Here is a 24,619-nt window from a genome sequence, read left to right as displayed (position 1 = left end):
GCATCTGAGAGCTATGTCCAGGCTGAGAATGCCCCAGGAGATGAACCGCTATGTTCAGCTCTGGCATCAGCATTGCTGCTTTAAACTAGCTGAGTGATTGTAGAGTGATGTGCTGCACCCAATATGGTCTTTTGTCCAGCGCTGGTCAAGATACAGTTCACTAGGCCACGGTGCAAGGATGTTATTTACAGTGGTGCTTGAAAGTTTGTGAACCCTTTAGAATTTTCTATATTTCTGCATAAATATGACCTAAAACAACAACATCAGATTTTCACACAAGTCCTAAAAGTAGATAAAGAGAACCCAGTTAAACAAATGAGACAAAAATATTATACTTGGTCATTTATATATTGAGGAAAATGATCCAATATTACATATCTGTGAGTGGCAAAAGGATGTGAACCTTTGCTTTCAGTATCTGGTGTAGGGCTGTGCGATATGGGAAAAAAATGAGTATCCCGATACATTTTCTCCATTTCACGATATACGATATATATCTCGATATATTTAAATCTCCTCTAAAGGACCCCATGAAATCTAACTTTTACTCTTTACTGTTTTCACTACAATCCCTGCAGATTAAATAACATTCTTGGTTAACTTTTACAGGTGGTTTTCAACAACACATTTTAAATTTTCATGTTAGTGATTAATCACAATTGAGTTGAAATAAGACTATTTTTATTCAACAAAGATGTGGCACAAACTGCAAAAAACAATCTTGAAAATTGCAACAAAGGGGCAATACAATACAGAGCTGCTCAGAGCTCAAATCAATAAAGTGCAAACTCAACACTGAGAAAGACATTTAGCCTAAATAAGAAAAGTGCTCTTTCATTAAATTATTTAAAAAAAATAGATCTCCAAGCTATTAATCTGACTACTGAGAACCACTGGAACATTCACAATAGAGAGAGAGATTGAGGGAGAGAAGAGAGAGATCTGCAAAACATCATTTTCCTCTTTGCACACTTTTGAACTGAATGTTTTCTGGCTCTGCCTCTCAGATGTGTATAATTCCGGTATTGACTTCTCTGTAAAATGTCTGCGACCAGGCAACTCATGTTTGGGATCGAGTGTGTTTAGTAATTTTTGGAAGCCTGGTTTTTCCACTATACTAACTGGGATCATGTCTTTGGCAATGAAGTTAGTGATCGCATCCGTTATAGCTCTCCATCTCTGACTCGTTTTCTCATATGGGGTGGCTTTGGAGAACGAGGCCGCTATGGTCGTTTGTTTAGCTTGTGGGGGGGTTTAGCTCATGGGCAAGTAGTTCGGAGTTTAAGAGACTCTTCATACTGTACCGGGTGAGTTTCAGGTGATGGAACATATTTGTAGTGCTGCTGCCTTTCGTGATGACAGGTTTTGCTTTTTTTTTTGCACACTTTACAAACTGGCATTTGCTGTTCCACGTCCTCCTCGCGATATCCAAAAAATGCCAGTTGACTGACCTCTTACTAGTTCTTTTAGGAATTAATTTGTCGCTGAAATTGCCAGAGCTTACACGGTAGCCTATGCAACACCAGCGATTGCACAAACTGAGTCAGCGCTGTAAACCGGAACCAGGAAATCTTCCCGCCGGCAGTGTTGCCAGATACTGCTAATGTTTTCCAGCTCAAAATATGTTCAAAACCCGCCAAAATGCACTTAAAACCGCCCAATCTGGCAACACAACAGAAACTAGAAAATCTTCCCGGAAGTTCCTTTCAGCACCGAGATGTCGCCCGGGATTGGTTGGCGAGTGCGTGACGTTATTGTTTTCTTTACCCTTAGGCAGCCTCTCACGTTACTGCCTGAGGGACAGGGAGAAAACCACCAGAAAAGGTTTTAAACAAACGCAAGTCGGAAGATGACCATAAAATACTCGATAGTTAAGATATAATAATTTTATGTATCGCACACAGAATTTTCGCGATATATCGAGTATATTTGATATATCGCACAGCCCTAATCTGGTGTGACCCTTGTGCAGCAATAACTGCAACTAAACGTTTCCGGTAACTGTTGATCAGTCCTGCACACCGGCTTGGAGGAATTTTAGCCCATTCCTCCATACAGAACAGCTTCAACTCTGGGATGTTGGTGGGTTTCCTCACATGAACTGCTCGCTTCAGGTCCTTCCACAACATTTCAATTGGATTAAAGTCAGGACTTTGACTTGGCCATTCCAAAACATTAACTTTATTCTTCTTTAACCATTCTTTGGTAGAATGACTTGTGTGCTTAGGGTTGTTGTCTTGCTGCATGACCCATCTTCTCTTGAGATTCAGTTCATGGACAGATGTCCTGATATTTTCCTTTAGAATTCACTGGTATAATTCACAATTCATTGTTCCATCAATGATGGCAAGCCGTCCTGGCCCAGATGCAGCAAAAACAGGCCCAAACTATGATATTACCACCACCATGGAATAAGGTTCTTATGCTGGAACGCAGCGTTTTCCTTTCTCCAAACATAACGCTCCTCATTTAAACCAAAAAGTCTTATTTTGGTCTCATCCGTCCACAAAACATTTTTCCAATAGCCTTCTGGTTTGTCCACATGATCTTTAGCAAACTGCAGACGAGCAGCAATGTTCTTTTTGGACAGCAGTGGCTTTCTCCTTGCAACCCTGCCATGCACACCATTGTTGTTCAGTGTTCTCCTGATGGTGGACTCATGAACATTAGCCAATGTGAGAGGTGCCTTCAGTTGCTTAGAAGTTACCCTGGGGTCCTTTGTGACCTCGCCGACTATTACACGCCTTGCTCTTGGAGTGATCTTTGTTGGTCGACCACTCCTGAGGAGGGTAACAATGGTCTTGAATTTCCTCCATTTGTACACAATCTGCCTGACCTTGGATTGGTGGAGTCCAAACTCTTTAGAGATGGTTTTGTAACCTTTTCCAGCCTGATGAGCATCAACAACGCTTTTTCTGAGGTTCTCAGAAATCTCCTTTGTTGATCCACTTCCACAAACATGTGTTGTGAAGATCAGACTTTGATAGATCCCTGTTCTTTAAATAAAACAGGGTGCCCACTCACACCTGATTGTCATCCCATTGATTGAAAACGCCTGACTCTAATTTCACCTTCAAATTAACTGCTAATCCTAGAGGTTCACATACTTTTGCCACTCTCAGATATGCAATAAATAAATAAATGACCTTTATAAATAAATGACCAAGTATAATATTTTTGTCTCATTTGTTTAACCGGGTTCTCTTTATCTACTTTTAGGACTTGTGTGAAAACCTGATGTTGTTTTAGGTCATATTTATGCAGAAATATAGAAAATTCTAAAGGGTTCAGAAACTTTCAAGCAACATTGTAAACTTGATTTAGCCCACACAAGGTCAATAAAAATAATTGAGTGGGTGGGCACACCTCTACACTTCATTCAAATTGAAAGTGTTAACATTCCATGAAAGCAATATCTTTTTCATGACTTTTCCAGAATACTCGACACAATATGCAGTTGACTGTAGATTTGATTAATCTAGTCTGAAATATTTTCAGAACAGGAAAGTCCATTTAGCCAGCTTTCTTTCCTGACAGCCACAATGCTTTTCCACAGCCTTGACCAGCCAACTTCCCCACAGCAGTGACTACTACATGTATTAAAGTCAACTATATGAGGCAACCCCTTAGTTCATATGGCACCAAAATTATTTGTGCATTAAAGTGGAAATCTCAGCTGTTGTAACGTTGATGTTTGTAATGAAATTCTGCTGTGTCCTTTTAGCCTGTCCCGTTTACCTTGATAGAGTGAGGAAAGTCACCGAGGGTATGAAAGAAAGAAAGGAAGGAAAGTATAAAAAGCTAAACAAATACACAAAGAAGGGCTATTCAGCATAAGGAGCAGCAAGCCACGTTGCATATACTGTCTATTTAAATTCTGTTTTGTCTAGAAACAATAACATGAAGAATTAATCACACCTCATAGAGGTTCATTTTTTCTTTACTAATAATAATTAGGGAAAGTGTTAATCATTATTTTTGAAGGGACCGACTAAAGAACATTTCACACCTGAGACACTTTGCATTGTTTGAACACTGAACAGAAAAGAAATAAATAAAATACTGCAACAGCCAGCAACTTTCGCTCTAAATGCAAGCCAAGGTGAAGGACAAAACATAATACACTATATTAATAGGTAATTGTAATTAAAACATGCCTTTTTAGCGATATATCTCCAGCTTTGTAACCTTACGTCACAAAGTTTATGCATTTGTAGGCTACTTCTTTTCTTTAAATACATTTATAAAATTTTGACTAAATGAACTGCCCCTGTGGATGTGGACCCTTCAGAAAGAATCCCAGCCAGGGTCCAATATACGGCCCAATCCAAAAAAAAAAAAAAAAGGAGCATTTGTTCATGAAGTATAAATTGTATTAGTGTGAAATGTGTTAATGAAATGGGACAGTACTGCACAAGGTTAAATCTGACTCAGATCTAAATGCTTAAACAGCATAATGTATTTGAATTGAAAAATTATTAGTTTATATTCATAAATGAAACCATTAATGGCTTATGCGTAATGAAGTTTAACATATGACTTCAAAATAAAGTTGCATTTTCATGCTGGGCCATTCTCAGAAAATGTGACAAATTCAGATTTAAACATGGTTGTTTTTTTTCCCCTCTAAAAACATTAATCCTGGCCCTCTATTATACATTTATTTTAAGAAAGAATTTAACAGAGCAGTAAAAAAAAAATTGACACTAGTTGTCTGCATTTTCAAAAAATTTTATTGAGCCTAAATATACCAAAATGTCATTACCGCCATGTGTCTAAATGAGTATTAGTGAAATTTGAATTAAAAGTCCTTTGTTTTTTTATTTTGACTTTTCTTTCTGAAATATTACCTCTATACCTGTACTTCTTATTGTGGAAAATATCAAGATCTTTGCTTCAACAGGTTCTGGCATATTGCTGGGTTTCAGTCACGTGACTTTTCTTAGCGGTTTTACTGGAAGTGAAATAGCTGGTGGACTAAAGGCTTCCGCAGTGCAAACAACTAGCGATAACTTATCAGAGTACGCTTGTAATCTAGAAGCTGCTGCTCACTTTAGATATATTCAGAAGATTGCTTTGTGCAATGGAATCGACCCCTACAGTCTGGGAAAGAAGGATTTGTCATACGATCTTGAAAACTACCCTTCAGTCGAGTTCCCCGACATCTCGAACTATCTGGTGTAGCAGACGTCCTTCTACACCGCAAAACAGATGAAAGCGTCGAAGAGTACGGAGGCTTACAACTTTTTTGTATGTGGCTGGGTAAAGGACCTCAGTATCAAGTCGCTGCTGAATGAATCCTGTATTGTTTTTGCCCGTGTATTTTTTTTTAAAGCTTTTCGTTCGCGTCTTTACAATGAAGCACTGCAAGTTAAAGTGTAAACAAATAACAGTTTGCTTGATTCTCACTTGTGTTGGCTCTTATCTCTCAGGTAAATCATTCACAAAGATCATCAGAAACCCCTTTAAAGGAACAGTCCACCGTATTTCCATAATGAAATATGCTCTTACCTGAATTGAGACGAGCTGCTCCATACCTATCCGAGCTTTGCGCGACCTCCCAGTTAGTCAGACGCAGTCCGACGCGCTGTCACTCCTGTTAGCAATGTAGCTAGGCTCAGCATGGCCAACGGTATTTTTTGGGGCTGTAGTTAGATGCGACCAAACTCTTCCGCGTTTTTCCTGTTTACATAGGTTTATATGACCAGTGACATGAAACAAGTTCAGTTAAAAAAATTGAAACGTAGCGATTTTCTATGCTATGGAAAGTCCGCACTATAATGACAGGCGTACTAACCACCTTCTGCGTGCTTTGGCAGCGCATTGATACGGAGCTCAGATATCAATGCGCTGCCGAAGCACGCAGAAGGTGTTAGTACGCCTGTCATTATAGTGCGGACTTTCCATAGCATAGAAAATCGCTACGTTTCAATTTTTTTAACTGAACTTGTTTCATGTCACTGGTCATATAAACCTATGTAAACAGGAAAAACGCGGAAGAGTTTGGTCACATCTAACTACAGCCCCAAAAAATACCGTTGGCCATGCTGAGCCTAGCTACATTGCTAACAGGAGTGACAGCGCGTCGGACTGCGTCTGACTAACTGGGAGGTCGCGCAAAGCTCGGATAGGTACGGAGCAGCTCGTCTCAATTCAGGTAAGAGCATATTTCATTATGGAAATACGGTGGACTGTTCCTTTAAAGACCTGGATCTTAGTTAAACAAGATGGAGAAGTGATCACGGCGCATTGTAACTGTATGGCTGGGTAAGAATTTTGTCATGCATATGGACTTTGTGAGGAGTAAACAAATAAACAGTTGGGGACTTTAGTGCTTTGTGACTAAAAAAGTACCATAAAATAACGACACATAGCAAGAAAAGTACTTGGAAAACACTAAGGACATAGCTGAGAGGGATATGCAAACCTTTCACGAAGTGATCACTGCAAACCCAAGCATGCTTTGACTTGGCTCCCTGCGATTTCAGTGAAAGGTTCAAAAGCCACCTTTCTTGACGTCTTTCTGTGAAATCCTGTGTTCGTTCACCTTTTTTATTAGTTCACAGGAAACCCTGAAGAAACTTTTATGAGTTTCACGGTTTGATTGATTCGAACAACCTAAAACAACACAAGCATCAGGCATTTTTCATGCGACCAATGCACCTTCTCCATACAAATGCTTTGTCAATTGAGCTTTGGTAGACCACCAGCTAAAGTTCTGAATAACTAATGAGGCAGATGTGACGTCACGTGAAGCCCAGCAATAGCCTAAAATATATGCGCAAGAATGTATACTTTCTTGATGGCTTTACCGTTACCCAAATGGCAAAATCATGCTGTAACTCAGGGCTTTGACAATAGACAGCAGTGCAGCTACATGAGGAAGGACCAGGATGTTGAGCAGCCATTTTGAAAAAAAAAAATCACTGGGGCATGAATGTTGGAATCCAGGATACTGATCAGGTAAATATGAAATTTCGAGATGTCAAGGAAATTAACTGTCTTTGCCATTACCTCCAAATCATAAAGATAATGATGCTGCATGTTGAAAAAGTTTAGTTAGCCAAGTAGCAAGTTAGGACGGGATAATAAATGCATAATTTGTTTCTCTTTTATCCTGCACTCAGTGACTCAAGAACGTCATGAGATGTCTTTACTGTTACCCAGTGTTGTCTTTACCATTACTCTATAAGGTAATGGTAAAGACATTAGGGGGAATGGTAAAGACAACAATTGGGCATTATTTTTTTCATAATAATGATCTCTTGCTTTGTGAATTCATGAAATACACTTTTTTGTCTATTAAATCCATTTACAGAGATTGTAACTAAAATTAGTGCATACAAAAATTTTTAAAATGTCTTTACCGTTACCCGTCATATTTTCTGAGAATGGCCCTGCTATTCCTTTTTTTAAAAGGTAATTTAACTGCAATTTAATATTGCTATTTTATCAGCTACTGGCCTCACTCTTCTAAAAATATCAATAGCTATAAGCTACTTTAAAAAATAAAAAAAAACCTCACATTCATTGACCATTAATCTGTAATTAAATTAATCATTTATTGACCATCTAAAATATAAACTGATTTCACATTTAAATTTTATGTTCACTTTAGGACAAAAAAAAAACATCAACACATATTCTTTATTTACTGTATTCTAATAATTTAAAACGTTTGTACTGTTTATTATTTGCAGTACAAAAGATTCTCTGTAACTTATTACTATATTACAATATCAAGTAAAACACTCCTATACAAATCTAAGTTGAATTCTGTTTGGTTACTCGATCATGGTGAGCTCAGATACCAAAAGCAGAGCTCTGATCAGTTCAGAAGGAATATATTTGCACTCCCTGAGGAACTGGACTGACCTCTGACCTCAGTGACAGATGATGGGTCGGGAGCAATCGTGTCTGAAATCTTTTGACCTGCACACATTGCCTTTAGAGTTTGGAAAACAGCCAGAGGTGCCACGTTCATCTTTAGGAGGTCCACGATGATCCTACAAAACCAAAAAGAAATGATGATTGAGCTCGTTTCATTTCCATCATGATTGGGCTTCGACCATTATATGTCACATAGAATACACATGTAGTGCTCATTTCTGGATGAACAAGATCAACTGTGAGCTACTGCTCACTTACGTATCCCCCCGCTCTCACTTATATCAGAATGCAAGCAATCGAAGGAATAGGACACTTATTATGAATGTTGACTTCAACAAATAATTAGCCCTGAAACAAGTAAGTAAAGAGCAGTGTCTCTCCCCAGGGATTTCAAATAGCATCCTGGTAAACTGTCATTCTGAAATAGCATTTTGCTTCTTGAAATAGTGTCAAAATCTACCCTGTATATTTTGTAAATGCATTCAGTTGGTAAAGAGGAAGTTGATGTGCAACAGACCTGAAAATGGTATACACGATATAGAACCCCAAGCTAAAGCTCAGTACCAAATATGAAACAGTTGTGATTTGTAGTTGCTGAGAAAAGTGTTATGAAAATTTTGTAAATCCACCCTACAGTGGATATAAAAAGTGTACACACCCCGTTAAAATTATTTTTTTTACATCAGAAAAACCTATGAGACCACGATAAATAATTTCAAAACTGACCTATAACCTGTACAATTCAGTTGAAAAACAAAGAAATCTGTTAGAGGGGAAAAATATAAAAAAATTAAAAATAAAAAAACCTTACAATAAGCTGGTTGCATAAGTGTGCACACGTATGCAACTTCTTTAGCAACCATAGGTGCTAAAGAAGGCAACTGGACTTGCTTGAAATAGCTCCCAAGCATAACTACGTCATCACTTGTTTACCACAATGGATTGTGGGGGATCACCGGGGTCGGTAGTTGAGCGATATGACGGATGTCAGATTGATTTTATGTAAGAGCGCGATATGAGAGGAGCGATTTTGTCGTGCTCTGTCGTGAAAGACAATGAAATTGGTGATTTAAAGAGATGGATAACATGTCGAGGGTTTACAGCAGGAAAATCAGAATCCAAATCAAGCTAGGTGAGAAGGTAAGAGTCTAGACCGAATCTACCACACTGTACAACAACATTATCAAATCTCAGAACGTCTTATTTCTGAGGACGTACAGTATATTGGATCACGAAGCAATCTTAGACTTCAGTCTAAATTTGTTTCTTTTAATCTTGAGTTATTCCTTATCATTTTCTAGGAAGCTTTGTTCTAATGAAATCTTCGCCTTGTACTTAATCTTGATCCAGCCCAATGAAAGTTACAGATGCAGTAAGGGAAACTATTATGAAAAATTAACTGTTGACTTAAGTCGAAGATTGCTTCATGATCCCGGGCCTAGATAAACAGCAACAAAACATTTATAAATGAGTGATTATTTGAATAAAACTCGGTATCAGGAAACAATACAAACAAGACGACAAAGTAATCTCTATCCCCCACCCTATATACCAACTATATACCAAGTTTCAATATATTATTTGTCACATTTTTCAAAGTTCTGCTGCAGGAAACCAACCCTACCTCTTTACACTGACCTCAGCAGCCCATGGCATAAACCCACCAGAACTTTGGTCCAGGTGAGCTAAAAATGAAAATTTCTCACATTTCTTTGTATCAAAAGGCACATACACACACACACACAATTTATTTATTTATATATATATATATATATATATATATATATATATATATATATATATATATATATATAAAAACTTAATCAACACATACCAACTTTCAAGACCATCCCACTCATAGTTTTCAAGTTCTGCTCCGGAAACAAAACCTACCCCTAAGATTAACCTGAGAGACTAAGTCTGAAATTGTTTCCATGGAAACATGAAATAATAAAAGTTCTTTTTTTTTTTTAGTATGAAAAGGCACATCTACATTACCTTGTTAACACATATACCAAGTTTCAAATCTGTATCATGAATAGTTTTGGATATATGCTCCGGAAACAAACACTGCTCTTAGAAACTAAGTCAAAATCTATTTTTGATGTAAAAATTTGAAAAATACTTTTTCCAAAAATCCAAAAGGCACCAGTTCACATGTTGCTTGATATGTATACAAAGTTTCATGAAGATATCTTCAGTAGTTTTAAAGATACAGCCCAGAAACGAAAACATGACCGGACAGCCGGAGGGGCGGAACCCGTTTCTATATCCCCCTAAACAAACAAACTTTGGAAACCCGCTGATCTGCTGTGTCATGTTCAGTATAAATGCATTTTCTTCAATAAATGCCACTAGTGAGGTACACTGAACATTATACATACCCGAAAGAGAACACTTCGTGGTTTGGGAGTTTTATCGGTTCGACAGGCTTGTTTGAATCCTGAGCGCTTCAGCACATTGAGAGGCAAAGGCTGCAGAATGCTTCTGTGTTTTACAGGCTTTGGAATATCGCTAGTTTCAGATGATGAACAGTGTCGATTGTTATAATCTTCTATAACCGAAGGCCATTCCGCAGACCATGGAAATATTGCTGGGTCACAGTTTAAGTACGTCTTTTTCCCCACCAGAGAAATGTAAGCTACAAACGCTTGTCCATTTCGATTCAGTTCAAAGGTTTTCATTGTGGATTAAACATCCATTTCTTTCTTCTCTTCTTCTCGACCGGCAGCTGATAAAAGCTCAAATTAGGTGTTCTTTTTGTTGTGGAGACACAGTTAGGCACACAGCAATTCACTTTAGGCATGGTTAAAACCGGTTAGATAGAACAATGCAGTGTTTAACAAAGGCGAAAGTAAACAATACGGTGGAGCTGACCACGGGTATCGCCCATAATGCATGACAGTAAACAAGCAATAACAGTTACGGGTTAGGTCTATTCTTGAAGACGTTTCACCTCTCAGCCAAAAGGCTTCTTCAGTTCTGTCTGACTAGTGGGGAGTTCCAGGTATTTATCCTGTAGTGGACCAAAAGCAACCCTAAGGAGAATCGTTGAGGTCACATGGGTCATTGACAATCTGTCATCCTGTAGGTGTTAAGATCACTGGAGGCTGGGTTGAAGAAGCCTTTTGGATGAGACGTGAAACATCCTCAAGAATTTCAAGCAAGTCCAGTTGCCTTCTTTAGCACCTACGGTTTACGATGACCTGGATGACTGAGAACCTTCACAGGCGGCCAGATGGCTTCATTTGAAGAAGAAGAAGCCTTTGTCACATGCACACTTCAAGCACAGTGAGATTCATCCTCTGCATTTGACCCATCTGAAGCAGTGAACACACGCGCACACACCCAGAGCAGTGGGTAGCCATACTACAGTACCCAGGGAGCAGTAAGGGGTTAGGTACCTTGCTCAAGGGCACTTCAGCCCAAGACCACCCCATGTTAAACTAACTGCATGTCTTTGAACTGTGGGGGAAACCAGAGCACCTGGAGGAAACCCACACTAACACGGGGAGAACATCCACATAGAAAGGCCCTTGCCGGCCGCTGGGCTCGAACCCAGAACCTTCATGCTGTGAGGCGACAGTGCTAACCATTACACCACCATGCCACCCCTTTGTCTCTACAGCGTGGAATTTTATATAGATTTTATATAGAGCTCAGTGATCTCTCTACAGACCCCTGCCATTAGTTCTACACTGTTTCTGACTGATCTTACTTTATCTCTCTATATTAGTGGAAATGTCATTTTCCTGGTAAAACATTACTTGAATGAAAACTTGCATAATAGACTAAAATCTGACAGCATCTATGCGCCAGGATTTTAACACGGGAAGCCGATTGAGTGATAAAATCTGTTTTTGTAATAAATATTTAATTTTCCTAACGCGACACGGTGCTGTAGTGGTTAGTACTGTCGCCTCACAGCAAGAAGGTTCTGGGTTCAAGCCCAGTGGCTGGCGGGGGCCTTTGAAACAGGAAGACCGGCTGATAAAACATTCCCGTGTGTTAGGGGAGCATTTGATATCAGGTTAGTGTGAAAGCTCTGTGTAACGTTAAAATTTATATCTGGATATGGGCTTTAGGCATGGGATATCTGATTAAACATAATGCTTGGCAAGACTATCAGCATGTTTGTTATGTACTGATAATGTAGATTCGATTAAACACCATCAAACATGCTAGATCTCAGCCTTGTCTTGTTTATTACAACTAGAAGTCCACATTTCAGCTTACCTACGTCATAAAAAAGGGATTTCTCTTTATCAGGAATTTCTCATAATATTCCAGCATGCACGAACCCTGCCTCGAAATATTAGTAGGCCTCTGCATTTTTGTAAGCCTTTAGCATCTCATCCCAGGTGTATGGAATGAATGAATGGAAAGAAGTCAGGAAGGAAGGAAGGGTCACATGCACACTCAAGCACAGTGAAATTCATCCTCTGCATTTAACCCATCTGAAGCAGTGAACACACATACCCAGAGCATTGGGCAGCTATTCTACAGCGCCCAGGGAGCAACTGGGGGTTAGGTGCCTTGCTCAAGGGCACTTCAGCCTAAGGCCACCCCTCGTCCCAAATACTCAATAGTTCAGGATATCGTAGTATCCCAAATCCTGTAGCTGGTTTGCCATATGCTTTTCAAGCGCAATAAATACATTTGTGAGTAAATTAAGAAGAAAAAAAAGCCTTTATTTTTGTCACATTCCTCCTCTACATTTAATCCATGCGCACACAGCGAGAGAGAGAGAGCACAAGCAAGCAGTGGGCAGAATAAATACATGTATGGGTAAATTATATGGATCTGTAATGCCTGCATGTTTCAGTTTTTGGATGTAATGCGATCTGCTGGTATAAAATACTTTTTTTTATCGTTTAGAAAGATTGTACTGACTGCAGTCCTCTCAATTTTCTTTATTAACGGTCATGACTATGGTTCTTTTTTGCCCAGCAATATGGCGGACGCTTTGTGAAAAAAATCTGTGATGTCAGTGAAAGTCCTCGATTCTTGCTGTATATAATACTTTTTGCACATTCTTTCTGTCACCTAGCTTCTCTCCGATCTTGTCCCCCCCCATGGTGTCTCACTTATTTATTTTCTTGAAGTGTTGTTTTCCTTTTCCTAGCACAATCTCAGAGCTGCTGAGAGCCACATTTGCTTGCTGGTTGGACCTGGAGAACTGTGCATGTGACAAAACTCTTGGATCTTGAATTGTGGATCATGAAAATATCTTCAAGTATGGTGATATGACTAAAATACATCATATCAACCACACCAATTAATCTCTTCTTAATTGGGTATTAAAAATAAAAAAAAAAACCCTGCTAAAACTTCATCCCTGCGTATGTAATAGCAGAGGACTCCTGGCTTCCCCAAATGTATCTGCTGAGCATTGCTCCTCTGCTGCTACATCTAAACACCTATCTTTTTTTTGTGTGTTTCTTTGATCTACTGTAAAGCCATCACAGGCCTGAAGAAAGCACTACGTACAAATGAATCATCATAATCACTTTATCTTCTTCATTATGCTTGTTAAACACAATATAATGCACTTGTATACAGAACCTGGATCCCAAACGCCTTCCTACTGGATATAAAGATCCCGCTTAGAAATACCGTACACTATTGTATGATATATACTCCTCAACAACAATGATGTCATATCCTGTGTAGAGCACTCAAATGAGTCGCAGGTAAGTTTACATGCATGTGCTGATTCTCTGATCATGTCTGTATAGATATTCTGACTCACTTGAAGACCTCTTGGTCTATGATGATACCAGCAGCTTGAGTGAGCTCAAACAGCTCGGTTTCTTCAGCGTTGAGGACCTTTTTCTTTTTCACGCTGTATTTCTGCACACTGCCGCTGACCGTGACACCAAGAGATGGAGAGTCTGGAGCAGTGGGCATCGTGCCAGGCTGAGTGGAATGGGAGGTCATTAGGAATCAGGCAGTACCTACAAACAAGGAGATCAATTCAAATACAGTGGCACTGGGATTTCCAGCAGGTCCCATTACAGCATTATTTTAAGATTATTACTTCACACACTAGATGACACGTAAGAGATGATGTACAGCGAGCTGATCATTAATGCGAAATAAATCTCGACAGGTTGATGCAGGACTCGTGATGAGGACGGGTCTTGAATCACTCGGAATAGGTTTATTTCACAATAATGACTGACTTGCTGTACGTCATCACACTTATGAAAGAAATCAATAATTTGACAGAAAATAGTTTAAAAAAAAATTATTGATTACCTCGCCCACTACGGAGTAAGCGGGGCGAAGTATTGTTTTCGGTCGGGTTCCTTTGTTTTTTTGTTCACGATATTACGGGAAAACTGCTGGACCAATCTTCATGAAACTTTCAGGATAGATGGGCATTGGTCTCAAATAGAACCTCCGATGTTTTGAGGATCACCTGGTCAAGGTCAAGGTGACCAAAAAGGTTAAAAAAAAAAAAAAAGAAGATCTGAGCTCAGACTGCAGGAGTGCCGCCTCAGAAAGACTTCTCCTGCAAACATGCTGATTGGATCACTACCTGCCTAATTTGCATACACTGTGATGTCACTGGATGGTTTCTTGACTCGCAAAGGAAAGGCGTTTCGCCACACTCACTTTTAAATCCCACTGTAAACACTTCCCCGCTCTGTTGATTTATTATTATTATCATCTCGCCCAGCGGCACGGTGGTGTAGTGGTTAGCGCTGTCGCCTCACAGCAAGAAGGTCCTGGGTTCGAGCCCTGTGGCCGGCGAGGGCCTTTCTGTGCAGAGTTTGCATGTTCTCCCCGTGTTCGCGTGGGTTTCCTCCGGGTGCTCCGGTTTCCCCTACAGTCCAAAGACATGCAGGTTAGGTTAACTGGTGACTCTAAATTGACCGTAGGTGTGAATGTGAGTGTGAATGGTTGTCTGTGTCTATGTGTCAGCCCTGTGATGACCTGGCGACTTGTCCAGGGTGTACCCCGCCTTTCGCCCGTAGTCAGCTGGGATAGGCTCCAGCTTGCCTGCGACCCTGTAGAAGGATAAAGCGGCTACAGATAATGAGATGAGAGATAAGATCATCTCGCCCGCTACGGACTACACTAAAGAAATCGCTTTCAGACACGCTTATGCTCATTAGAGAGGAAAAGTGCGTTCCACTGAGCTCTAGCGTCGGGCCATTTCCAAGAAATAAGAGTTTCGGTCATGGTGACAGCGTGTGTGTGTCAGCCTCGGTTCGGAGGTTTCAGTTTCGAAAACTGTAAGAAGTAAGAGTAGAACAATATAAAAAGTACAGACACTCAATATATTTTACTTCTGTGATTTTTAAATTGTTCATTTTTGGATCACACTTCATTTATGTGACTACTGCATCATAAAGTAAATATACAGTGGCATGCAAAAGTTTGGGCACCCTTACTGAAAATGTCTGTTACTGTGAATAGTTAAGTGAGCAGAAGATGAACTGATCACCAAAAGGCATAAAGGTAAAGACGACATTTCTTTTCAGCGTTTTCTGCAAGATGTGTGTATTATTTTTGTTTTGTACAGTTGGAGAGTGAAAAAAGAAAAGGAACACCATGTGAAAGTTTGGGCACCCCAATACATTTGAGTTCTCAGGTAACTTTTTACCAAGGTTCCAGACCTTAATTAGCTTATTGAGCTGTGGCTTGTTCCAATTCTTCGTTAGGAAAGGTCAGAAGATGCAGATTTCAAAGCTGTATAAATTATCTGACTCCTCAAACTTGTCCCTAAAATCAACAGCCATGGGCTCCTCTAAGCAACTCCCTCGCATTCTGAATAATAAAATAACTGATGCTCACAAAGCAGCAGAAGGCTACAAGAATGCAGTAAAGTGTTTTCAGGTAGCTGTTTCCTCAGATTGTAATGTTATTAAAGGTGCCCTTCCACCAAAAACGTTTAATACTGGCTCTTTTTGAAATACCATAGTTCACTCCGAGCTGCATATGCATGCTGCATGTGAAAATGTAATTCTACTCCCATTCCCTGTATTAGCTTATGAAAGAAAATAGTCGGAAAAACGAGCGGATCAGAAAAAGCCATACGAAGTTATGTCACTTCGAAAATTAGTATTCATGGCCTCGCCCACCTTGGCTTGCGACCGCCCACGGGAAGAAAGTTCAGATTTAAGCGCGAGGAGAGATAGCAGAGCCCATCTCGTCAGTAGCTAAATGAAGAGGACCTAACAGCAAGTTGAAAACATGTCTGAACAAGTTCGTGCCTGTGTTATTTGTGGCAGTAACACATCAACGTTGCTTTTCTTGCCCAAGATAGAAGAGCTGAAGAAGAAATGGTTGGAATTTATCTTTGGAACACCACCAGTGAAGTATAATGCAGCGTTAGTACTGTGTTCTGATCATTTCAACTACAGTGACTTTTCAAACTTCGGTGCCTTCAGTAGTGGTTTTGCTTCGAGGATGTTTTTAATACCTGGATCTGTCGACCACCAGCTCACAAGCTGCAAGTAAAACATGAACTTTTTGTTCGAAGGTTTTTGTTACAAAATAGCATGTTCATATTCTCCACGTTAGTATGCATGACATGGTCACAAGCTAGGCAGGGATGAGAGTTTCCCGCTTTTCCTGAGTAAAAACCGAGCTTTTTATATTATGCCAAATCTGTTGAGAATTTTTTTTATTAATTTCGGGGGGTTGGGGTATGTTCCTTCATGCTGTTCAAACTTTATTAACTCCAACGATGTTTACACATTATTTGTAAGTCACCATCTTTAGTCTCGTTTAAAGGGCTGATGACACGAACATGACTCTATGCAATTTCTTAAATAAACTATACAACATGGCAAACATGTTAGATTTCTGTTAGAATTACGTGAAAAGAAGCTGTTGTTACGCGAATATCCAACTTTTAATTGCACAGCGCAAGAAAACTGGGTCCGTGGCTCGCGGCCATGTTGTGATGTCAGCGGGAGAACACGCTGAGGTTCACTGGCTGTTCTACTCAATGGCAATGGCGCATGAAAACGCCGGTGAACTCTCTAGTGCTAGCTCTTCTTCTTCTGGGAGTCTAGAATTGTGTTGATCTCTTCCGAACAGAATCTATGATAGCCTACCCTCTTTACCCTTTGCCTCTCGTTGCTAGGCGGCAGTTACATGAAAGCCGCAAGCTTTCACAAGCAAATACATGACTGATATCACGCCGACTTTATGATTACATTTATGATTATCATGTAGAATCTATAGCTCTACGTACCTTTATCTTATGTCGTTTCACAACACATGTTCTGACAGGAGGACTGTCTTTGGATCCGGCATAGCTACTAGTAGACCCCCTCCGGAATACTGGCAGTGTTGCCAGATTGGGAGGATTCCCGCCCAGTTGGGTGGTTTCAAGTGCATTTTGGTGGGTTTTGAACATATTTTGGGCTGGAAAACTTCAGCAGTATCTGGCAACAGATACTGCTGATGTTTTCCAGCCCAAAATATGTTCAAAACCCACCAAAATGCACTTGAAACCGCTCAACTGGGCAGGAAACCTCCCAATCTGGCAACACTGTGTAGGCACTGCTGATGGTAGTAACACACGTTTGTGATGAACTGAACACCCAAGAGATTCTTTTAAGCTGGGAAGGGTGTCAAAACAATCCAAATCGAAGTGTTCAGAGCACAGGACGGATGTTGGTGAGGTCTCCCACTTGTCACGAGTGCGCCTGACTTGCTTCACCCACTTCGCATGCAGCTCGGGATCTCTGGGAAACTTGAATAAACTTACCCCATCCTTGTAGGTTTTGGAGCAAAAGCCAGCAACACAACGCAAAGGCATAATAACTAATATATATATATATATATATATATATATATATATACACACACTAATAATGACAAACTGACATCAACAACAAACTGGTAAGTTAGGAGGAAGGTTCTTTCGCTGACGTCATATAGCTCCTCCTCCTCTTTCGTCTCCTGGGTGCTGCAGCCCTGTCAAATTTGCCCAAATAGCCGCGTTTATCATAACTTGCAAAATAGGCGCCTTCGTGAATTAATATATGGATCATCGGGAATTACTTTTTATGTTATAAAACATCGCCAAAGATGTCAAAAACGTGTCATCAGCACTTTAAACCTAGTTGAATGTGATGTAAAATTCGTGTTATCTACATTGTTATTGGTCAAAACATTAATGTCGAGACCATAATAGCCAATCAAAACAGTTTTTACAAAGACACCCACATCCACTTGTTCTGACCCACTGGAGGTAGCGTCACAGTGCTGTTAGCCAATCAGAGGTAACACTTTTACTGATTGCTGTTAGCCAATATGTTTATGCTGTTAGCCAATATGTAATATATGTTTACATGTCATGAATATTAATGAGTAAGAGCTGAAATCCTGTCGTTCTCCCACCACCCACTCTTCCACCAAACTAGAACAGCCTGAAACAGGAGAACCACAGCATTTTTTTTCACCAAAACCAGCTCACGGCATTCATTCATACTAGAGACCACTGCATAATTAATGAAAAAACGATGCAAGGAGATCTTTAAGAAATGGCAGTTAACAGAAACAGTGGAGATCACTGTTGATGAAGAAAATTTTCTGAAAGAACTGCTCGTTGGATTGCTAGAAAGGCAAATAAAAACCCCTGTTTGACTGCAAAAGACCTTCAGAAAGATTTAGCAGACCCTGGAGTGGTGGTGGTGCATTGTTCTACTATGCAGCGACACCTGAACAAGTATGACCTTCATGGGAGAGTCATCAGAAGAAAACCTGTCCTGCATCCGAGCCACAAAATTCAGTGTCTGAAGTTTGCAAATGAACATCTAAATAAGCCTGATGCATTTTGGAAACAAGTCCTGTGGACTGATGAAATCAAAATAGAACCTTTTGGCCACAATGTGCAAAGGTATGTTTGGAGAAAAAAGGGTGCCAAATTCCAGGAAAAGAACACCTCTCCAACTCTGCAGCATGGGTGTGGATCGATCATGCTTTGGGGTTGTGTTGCAGCCAGTGGCACAGGGCACATTTCACTGGTCAAGGGAAGCATGGATTTGAATAAATACCAGCAAACTCTGGAAACAAACATCACACCATCTGTAAAAAAGTTGAAGTTAAAAAGAGGATAGATCCTACAATAAGATGATGATCCAAAACACACCTCAAAATCTACAATGGAATACCTGAAGAGGCACAAGCTGAAGGTTTTGCCCTGGCTCTCACAGTCCCCTGACCTAAACAACATTGAAAATCTGTGGATAGATCTCAAAAGAGCAGTGCATGCAAGACAGCCCAGGAAACTTGTAGAACTGGAAGCCTTTTGCAAGGACGAATGTGTGAAAATCCCCCAGGTAAGAACTGAAAGATTATTAGCTGGCTACAAAAAGCGTTTACAAGTTGTGATACTTGCCAAAGGGGGTGTTACTAGGTACTAACCATGCAGGGTGCCCAAACTTTTGCTTCGGGCCCTTTTCCTTTTCTGTCATTTTGAAAATGTAAAAGATGAAAATAATTTTTTTTCTTAAAATATAAAGGAAATGAGTCATCTTTAACTTTATGCCTTTTGGAGATCATTTCATCTTCAACTTGTTTAACTGTTCATAGTAACAGCAATTTTGACCGGGGTGCCCAAACTTTTGCATACCACTGTACATATGCGCTGTATTTACTGTATGAACATAGTATCAGAAAATAATTCTTATTTATAAGCAGTAGCCACATGGACCCATAGGGTACCTATTTTTTTCGTGATATCGTCTTTCATATTCATCATAAGTGCTACCGGGCGAGGTTTGTTTTACCAGTCAGACTACCATATCATAGCAAACCTTTGGCATATTAGTCACATATAGGGATAAAATAATCGTTGTTTTTTTTTTCTCCATGCAATATTAATGTCAACATAAATGTGTGTTGTCCAGACACTACAAATGAGCTGCAGCAGTCAACTGAGCCTGGATGCATTCATCTGGTGATTTTGAATGCTGTAATATAAAAATGCAGCTTAGAATAGGTCTCTTTGTGGTCCGAAAGGACAGATACGTGAGTGAGAAATAATATATTTATTAAACTGATTATAAATTTTACTAGAGCGGCAGCTACAATCAATCATCAACAACTTTTCAGATTTACCAATAAGAAACTAATTTTACAAGGGTGAGTTTCAGTTACAACAGTTGTTATTGGTTAATGAATCAACCGGAAGACCCGCCTCACCCTTTGATCTTGTCGTCTGATGACACAACTCGTTACCGGAGACGGAATTTTCTTAGCACAATCAGCAATTTGAGGAAAACCCGGACGTTATCATCGCAGGTAAGCATGGTGGAAAGATCATGGACATGTTTTTACTTTTCAAATTCACTGATATTTCATGATCTCCTTGTCAAAACCTACTTTGTTTCTTACTCTTTCATTTGACAGTCGGCATTTTGTATCTAAATGCGTGTTTGAGAGTCACGTGAGGTGTCGATAATAGTGATCACTTTCATCGGTGTCCACCATTATCAACACCCTGTGGAATTAAGTGACATTTACAACTGTTATGGATCAATCTTTATGTAACATTGTTGAAGTAGATGATGTACTTTAAAAAAAAGTGCTGTGATTTATAATAATATTTTTTTCTGATTCACAACAGAATGGAATGTTTATAGAGTATTTGGAATCCTATTGCAATAAATAGAATTAGAGCAGAATTAAATTCCGAGCATATAAAATATTACATGCTTGAAATATTCAGATTTTTCTATTCCATTCAGATTTTTTGTTTTGCAATTTGTTGTAAATATCTACCACAGATTACAATATCAGTAGACATTTTAGATTTTGGGTCGAGGAATGACATGCGACCTTTGATCCTGGATGGTCACGTGGTTACACTCTCAATTGCCTGTTGACGTTTACTGGTAAACTACAAAACTAGAAATTAATACAAACAACGACGAATGATGAGCAAAATGTGATCTACGAAAATGCTTAAAGTGGAACAAAAAGATTTTCTGACACAGGTTCAACATTATCAGTTCGTTTGTTGACAAATGTTAGAATTAATTCTTCATTTATGTAAAACACTGACATCCAGATATTTATATAAAAGATATTTTGTACTCAATATAAGTCTATGGAAAACAAATTTGAAATAAAAACTAATGTTTTGTTAACCTAATAGCACATACCGATTTTTTTAAAATAAATAACTATCTGGGTGTCGATAACTGTGGACAAAGGTTACACATGATCTGATCTGACTCAGGAATCAACTCATTTTTATCCAGTGGAAGTTTGAGTAATTATTCATGCACAATTTACGTATTGAAAGTCTTTTCTACTTTTGTAATGGCCAAAAAGATCATTTAGGTGTCGATAACTGTAGCTGCCGCTCTATATACACTACCGTTCAAAAGTTTGGGGTCACCCAGACAATTTTGTGTTTTCCATGAAAAGTCACACTTTTATTTACCACCACAAGTTGTAAAATGAATAGAAAATATAGTCAAAACATTTTTCTGGCCATTTTGAGCATTTAATCGACCCCACAAATGTGATGCTCCAGAAACTCAATCTGCTCAAAGGAAGGTCAGTTTTATAGCTTCTCTAAAGAGCTCAACTGTTTTCAGCTGTGCTAACATGATTGTACAAGGGTTTTCTAATCATCCATTAGCCTTCTGAGGCAATGAGCAAACACATTGTACCATTAGAACACTGGAGTGAGAGTTGCTGGAAATGGGCCTCGATACACCTATGGAGATATTGCACCAAAAACCAGACATTTGCAGCTAGAATAGTCATTTACCACATTAGCAATGTATAGAGTGCATTTCTGATTAGTTTAAAGTGATCTTCATTGAAAAGAACAGTGCTTTTCTTTCAAAAATAAGGACATTTCAAAGTGACCCCAAACTTTTGAACGGTAGTGTATAGTTAAAGAGCAGTGCAAAAATCAGTAATAAAGCTGTCATAACGTTTGAATGTGTGTGAGATAAAATTTATTGCAAAGTTAGATATAACTTCCCCAACCTATCTATGCCAATCTTACTTGTGTGTGTGTGTGTGTGTATATATATATATATATATATATATATATATATATATATATATATATATATATATATATATATGAGTGATTCCACGCTTATGGGTACTGAAATGGGGACATGAACTTATTTTTAAAAATTCACCTAAAACCATTTCTTTTTTTTACCATCAGGTCACAAACAAAACATGTAATCTTTAATGAATGATATGTTAAAAGATAACTTTAATTTTCTGAGATGTAATAAAAACATATTTATATGCCAAAGTCAGAACGTAACAGAAGTGTTGTGGACATATATATTCTCAATTTTAACAATGTAGAATTACTTTTTGAAACATAGGAAGGTGATGTTTTAGCAAATATAATTAATAAACATGTGTAGTAGAATAAACATACACATTCTTTCAATAAGATTAACATGGTATATAGCTAGATTGTAATTAATTTGTAACAGACGCGAGATGGAAGTAATGAACAGAAGTAATGTAACAGACATCATTTTGGAACTCATAGGCTTGACTCTGGCATATAAATATGTTTTTATTACATCTCAGAAAATTAAAGTTATCTTTTAACATATCATTCATTAAAGATTACATGTTTTGTGACCTGATGGTAAAAAAAGAAATGGTTTTAGGTGAATAAGTTCATGTCCCCATTTCAGTACCCATAAGCGTGGAATCACTCATATATATATATATATATATATATATATATATATATATATATATATATATATAAAAGCCCCTGGTCTTTTCAACAGCTAGAAACGCCGCTGGATGTGGTGCTCCAGACTCTATGATCAGAACGGTGTCCATAGCAACGGTCTGTTATTGACAGCAGCAATCCGCTATTCAGAAACAACATACTGTAGAATCTTTAACTGACCAATCAGAACGGAGTATTAATCAAAGCAGTGCTAATAAAATCTCGTTATATTATGCGTGAATTCTATAACACGCATTCTCTCTGTCAGATTATCCAATGCTCGGTAGCCTACGCGTCCTAACTGCTATATTAACGATAGCAGATGTACCAAAATGTACTGTAGAGGCCAAGCAAATTCAGTTTCATACCGAAAGTTAAAACGGTTCCACTTTAAAACGAGTCATTTTGACTCTAACAGAAATTAAAGACTCTGTTTACAAAGCCATGGCTAAAAATGCTAACTGATTATATAACATTATACACCATTCAATTCACTGTCCAGTGAGCCGCTAGCTTTGATGGGTTTATGAGTAACGTTACCCGAAGCTCTAACAATTATTTTAAAAAAGTAATTTATTAAAATAACTTAGTTTTACCTCATAAACATCATATTCGTATATTATATATAGTAAACTGTAACATGCACAAGCGATAAAAGGTACTCACAACAGAAATACCGCTTCCGGCAACTGAATCTTCTTCGACTGAATGAACGGTTGGTATAAACCCTTTAGCGCCACCTGGAGGTCATTAGAATTAACAGGACTGAAATTTCAATGGACCCAGTGCGCTCAGCTCAGCAAGAACAGTGTTCTTTATATTCGTTATATATTCGAGCACTCTTTCAGCTCCCAGACAGCTCATTGGCAAAAGTTTTTCGTTTAAAAGTAGTCATTTAAATATGCCTGTGAAGGTTCTCAGTCATCCGTAGGTTCAAAATATTCAGGGACGTGTCCTTTTGCTAGAACTGTAACATAACTGCTGTTATGCTCTGCCAAACAAGTTGGATATTAATATGCTTGATGCTTTTTGGGTACTGATGAATTTTCAGAGTGTCATTTGTCTTGTCCTCATCGAACAAAATGGCCCTTCAGGAACACAACACAGTAGCCTAGCCTGACACAAAAGCAATACTGGACAATGTGCAATACCTCTCCTGCTGGACTTTTTTTCATATCTTTTTAATATATTTGTATATGTAAATAATTTTATCTAGAAATTTTCTAAAATACTTAACTTATCTAGAAGTTCCCTCTTTTTTCTATTCTATTCTCTGTTTATCCTATAATGATGCTACTGGAATTTTAATTTCCCTGAGGGAACCCTCCCAAAGGGATCAATAAAGTTCTATTGAATCTAATCTAATCTAATCTAATCTAATCTAATCTAATCTAATCTAATCTAAATGCTCCCAAACTTCACCTCAGCATGTTTCACTCTGCTCTTCTTCAGGATGCAATTTTACTCCAATAATAATAATAATAATAAGGGGGCGGCGCGGTGGTGTAGTGGTTAGCACTGTCGCCTCACAGCAAGAAGGTCCGGGTTCGAGCCCCGTGGCCGGCGAGGGCCTTTCTGTGTGGAGTTTGCATGTTCTCCCCGTGTCCGCGTGGGTTTCCTCCGGGTGCTCCGGTTTCCCCCACAGTCCAAAGACATGCTGGTGACTCTAAATTGACCGTAGGTGTGAATGTGAGTGTGAATGGGTGTCTGTGTCTATGTGTCAGCCCTGTGATGACCTGGCGACTTGTCCAGGGTGTACTCCGCCTTTCGCCCGTAGTCAGCTGGGATAGGCTCCAGCTTGCCTGCGACCCTGTAGAAGGATAAAGCGGCTAGAGATAATGAGATGAGATAATAATAAGGGCACTTGGTAGAACGCATACCTCCACCAAGGCACATACTGTATCAACATCAAAATCACTTGAACCTAGGATAATACTAAAGCTGTCCACCAAATTTCTTCAAAATCCGTTCACTACTTTTTGAGTTACGTTGGGAACGAAAAAAAAAAATCCTGGATCTACATAC

General features: G+C 39.0%; 1 protein-coding gene across 4 annotated transcripts in view; it reads right to left on the bottom strand.

The window, feature by feature from the left end:
- The window catches only part of mzt2b (mitotic spindle organizing protein 2B), a 30,200-nt gene extending 6,885 nt beyond the window's left edge, over positions 1-23,315 (bottom strand). The window contains exons 1-4 of one of the 4 annotated variants that reach the window (XM_060935596.1): positions 20,065-20,362; positions 14,152-14,314; positions 13,643-13,847; positions 7,876-8,006 (exon numbers count right to left, since the gene is read on the bottom strand). In XM_060935596.1, the coding sequence (XP_060791579.1) occupies positions 7,876-8,006; positions 13,643-13,830 (319 nt within the window). In that variant the 5' untranslated portion in view covers positions 13,831-13,847; positions 14,152-14,314; positions 20,065-20,362. Of the gene's footprint in view, positions 1-7,875; positions 8,007-13,642; positions 13,848-14,151; positions 14,753-20,064; positions 20,363-23,260 lie in introns of those variants that run through there. The other 3 variants (XM_060935595.1, XM_060935594.1, XM_060935597.1) reach the window with 3 other exon arrangements.
- Between the last annotated feature and the right edge of the window lie 1,304 nt (positions 23,316-24,619).

This window comes from Neoarius graeffei, chromosome 12, assembly GCF_027579695.1.
Source record: "Neoarius graeffei isolate fNeoGra1 chromosome 12, fNeoGra1.pri, whole genome shotgun sequence".
NCBI lineage: Eukaryota > Metazoa > Chordata > Actinopteri > Siluriformes > Ariidae > Neoarius > Neoarius graeffei.
The sequence above is the reverse complement of the archived record's forward strand: the minus strand, read 5'-3'. Positions and strand labels throughout refer to the sequence as shown.